Source organism: Hyla sarda, chromosome 3, assembly GCF_029499605.1.
Source record: "Hyla sarda isolate aHylSar1 chromosome 3, aHylSar1.hap1, whole genome shotgun sequence".
Taxonomy (NCBI): Eukaryota; Metazoa; Chordata; class Amphibia; order Anura; family Hylidae; genus Hyla; species Hyla sarda.
In genome coordinates this window covers 271,422,976-271,425,724 of record NC_079191.1, presented here as the reverse complement: position 1 = coordinate 271,425,724, position 2,749 = coordinate 271,422,976, and the positions used below count along the sequence as shown (strand labels likewise).

The 2,749-nt window shown below is 37.3% G+C and overlaps 1 protein-coding gene across 1 annotated transcript; it reads left to right on the top strand.

The window, feature by feature from the left end:
- LOC130360760 (oligodendrocyte transcription factor 3-like) lies at positions 1–1,181 on the top strand. The gene has a single exon (XM_056563331.1). It carries the CDS (start codon positions 20–22, stop codon positions 830–832), a length of 813 nt encoding a protein of 270 aa, XP_056419306.1. The 5' UTR covers positions 1–19; the 3' UTR covers positions 833–1,181.
- Positions 1,182–2,749: the final 1,568 nt, after the last annotated feature.

Sequence of the window (2,749 nt, the reverse complement as noted above, 5' to 3'; positions counted from 1 at the left end):
AACTTAAAATATTTATAAAATGAATTCTGATTCTAGTTCAATGTCCAGCCGAGCCTCATCTCCAGATATGGATGACATGTATCTGAGAAGCCACCACCATCATCATCACCATCATCACCACCAAGACAGCAGAATGAACTCTGTCTCCTCTACTCAAAATGACATTATGCAGAAGATGTCAGATGAAGTTCACATAAGACACTCTTCAAAACCTGAAGGAGAAAGCAGCAAATATAAAATTAAGAAGCAACTGTCAGAGCAAGACTTGCAGCAGCTGAGGCTGAAAATCAATGGAAGGGAGCGCAAAAGAATGCATGACCTGAACCTTGCTATGGACGGCCTGAGGGAAGTCATGCCCTATGCTCATGGACCCTCTGTGAGAAAACTTTCCAAAATTGCTACTCTTCTGCTTGCAAGAAACTACATCTTGATGCTTACAAGCTCACTGGAGGAAATGAAGAGGCTAGTGGGTGAGATCTATGGGGGCCATCATTCTGCATTTCACTGTGGGACTGTGGGACATTCTACCACTCACCCAGTTCACCCACCAAATGCGGTCCATCAGATGCATCCCATCCTGGGCAGTGCATTGTCTTCTAATAACACATCTGGCCTTTCTGGACCATTACCAGGAATTGGCAGCATAAGACCTGCACATTCTCTGCTCAAAACTACATCGACCCCTCCGCTCCCTCTTGGCAGCAGTTTTCAACATTGGGCAGGCCTACCTTGTCCTTGTACTATCTGTCAGATGCCACCACCACCTCAGCTGTCTACTCTATCGGGCAGCCTGAACAGGATCACTGCAGAAACTAAGGACTTACTAAAATAATATTATTTACTGTACAGTACACAACACAAGAGACTTGAATATCACTTTTCATCTATTGGTATTAATTGCATATATAAATATAGATTTGTGGTGATGCAGGAAGACACAGACAAATACCTGTTTGCATGCATGCTTTTTCTTATTTTTCTATGCCATTCTTTTAGTTTTCACATTCTCTGTTATAATTTATAAAGATAAACTATCTCAACAAGGTAAAGATTAGGTGGATTCTTGTGATAATATGTTATATGTAAGTTTCTTGTCATAATGTGAATATTTGCAAAGAAGTGGATGGTTAATAGAGATAATATAGCAAATCTTTGAAATGCTATCAAATACCTGTCTATGTCACTTCCACCAGAGAACTGAAAATAATCATGCATGCTAGGAGTGAGTCTTGTGGAAACATTTGCCTGGCAACCATACAATTTTCCTTGTAACAAGGATTTTATTAGTGAATTCTTTGAAATCTGAAATTTTGGTGTCAATGTGACTGTACACTGTAGGGGGACATAAGACTCTGTTTCCAGTTCTAGAACCACTTCTATATACAGTAGGTGTTGAAAACAATGGACTTTTTTGAACTCTTCAATTGTGTCGACACTTGGTCTATATGCTTCATCCTACCAGGTTTATGAAAAGCTCACTATTCAGAACAACTTCATTTGAATCTGTTCCATTTTTTTATCTTCTCTTTAGTTTCTGAGCATTTGCTTGAAACTATTTTGTTAGGCCTCAAAGAGAGCACGTGTCTTTATTTTTTTATTCTTGATAAGTATAAATCTATTTATTATGAACTTGCTCTGTTTCAAATAAAACAAAATATTTCAAAATAACTTGTGTTTGTCTCTTTATCCAAGTCAAATTTGAAATTAAATTACAAATTGTGAACGTAAAGAAATATCTACTGTCCGATAGTTAAAGGGAATTAAAGCGTATTCTTTGCAGAGATTTCTTCGTATAATCCAGTATACGCTATGCCACAAGGTAATGTAGTCATTAAGTCAATATCTTTCCCCCAGAGTGGTAATTAATTGCTGGATGATGATTATGTTCCCAGTAAAAGATTAGAGTGCACCAATTATCTCCTTCCCCCGCTATATACTGCAGTTTTACAATTAGGATACATTAGTTCTATCCCCACTTATTAGCTTAATCTAACCATAACTTTCAAATATTACATAGAAATGTGGAAAAAATAGTTCAAATATTCTCCTGAGAACCTTTTAATGTCTTGTAATCTATTTCTTATGCATATTTATATGTATATTTAAGACTTCATGGTGTTACAAAGGATTAGGCTTTTTATTTTTGTAGGTAGGGATGTTTGATAAAAAATGAACTGATGGACTTTTAGTTAGTGTATGGTTGGAAGTTGTTCATACATTCATGTTGACTTCACACACTGGGGACAACTTTTAGCTATGCATATCTTAGGTGACGTTAGTATAAATATATGGGATTCTTCATATCATCCGTTCTCAAAGCTGCCACTAAACTGCCAGGTTCCTGCATATAGAAATCTCTTCTTTGGATATCCTCGAATTAAAAGCCACTTACTGAAGTATGAGTCTTCCTCATCATTACAAAGGTTTAGCCACATCAGCATTTTATGACCAGTCATCAATTTAAGAAGCACAGTCTGAATTAGGCGCTTAATGTCTAGCAATTGAAAACAGGGGGATTTCACCTAAACTGCCAGGAGGCACAAAGTAACCTCAGCTCTTTCCCACAATTAGAAGGCGTCCTCTACACTTGTGTAAATGAGCAGAGACGTGCTCCATTTTATAGGAAGCAGAGGGCTGGTTACTTTCTGTTAATGTTATAACCAACACATTGATAGATGGTGTGAAAATCAATGAAATTAAACCTGGACTCCCGTGAAATGGTTCAGACAAGTTCACAAAAGTTCTTACA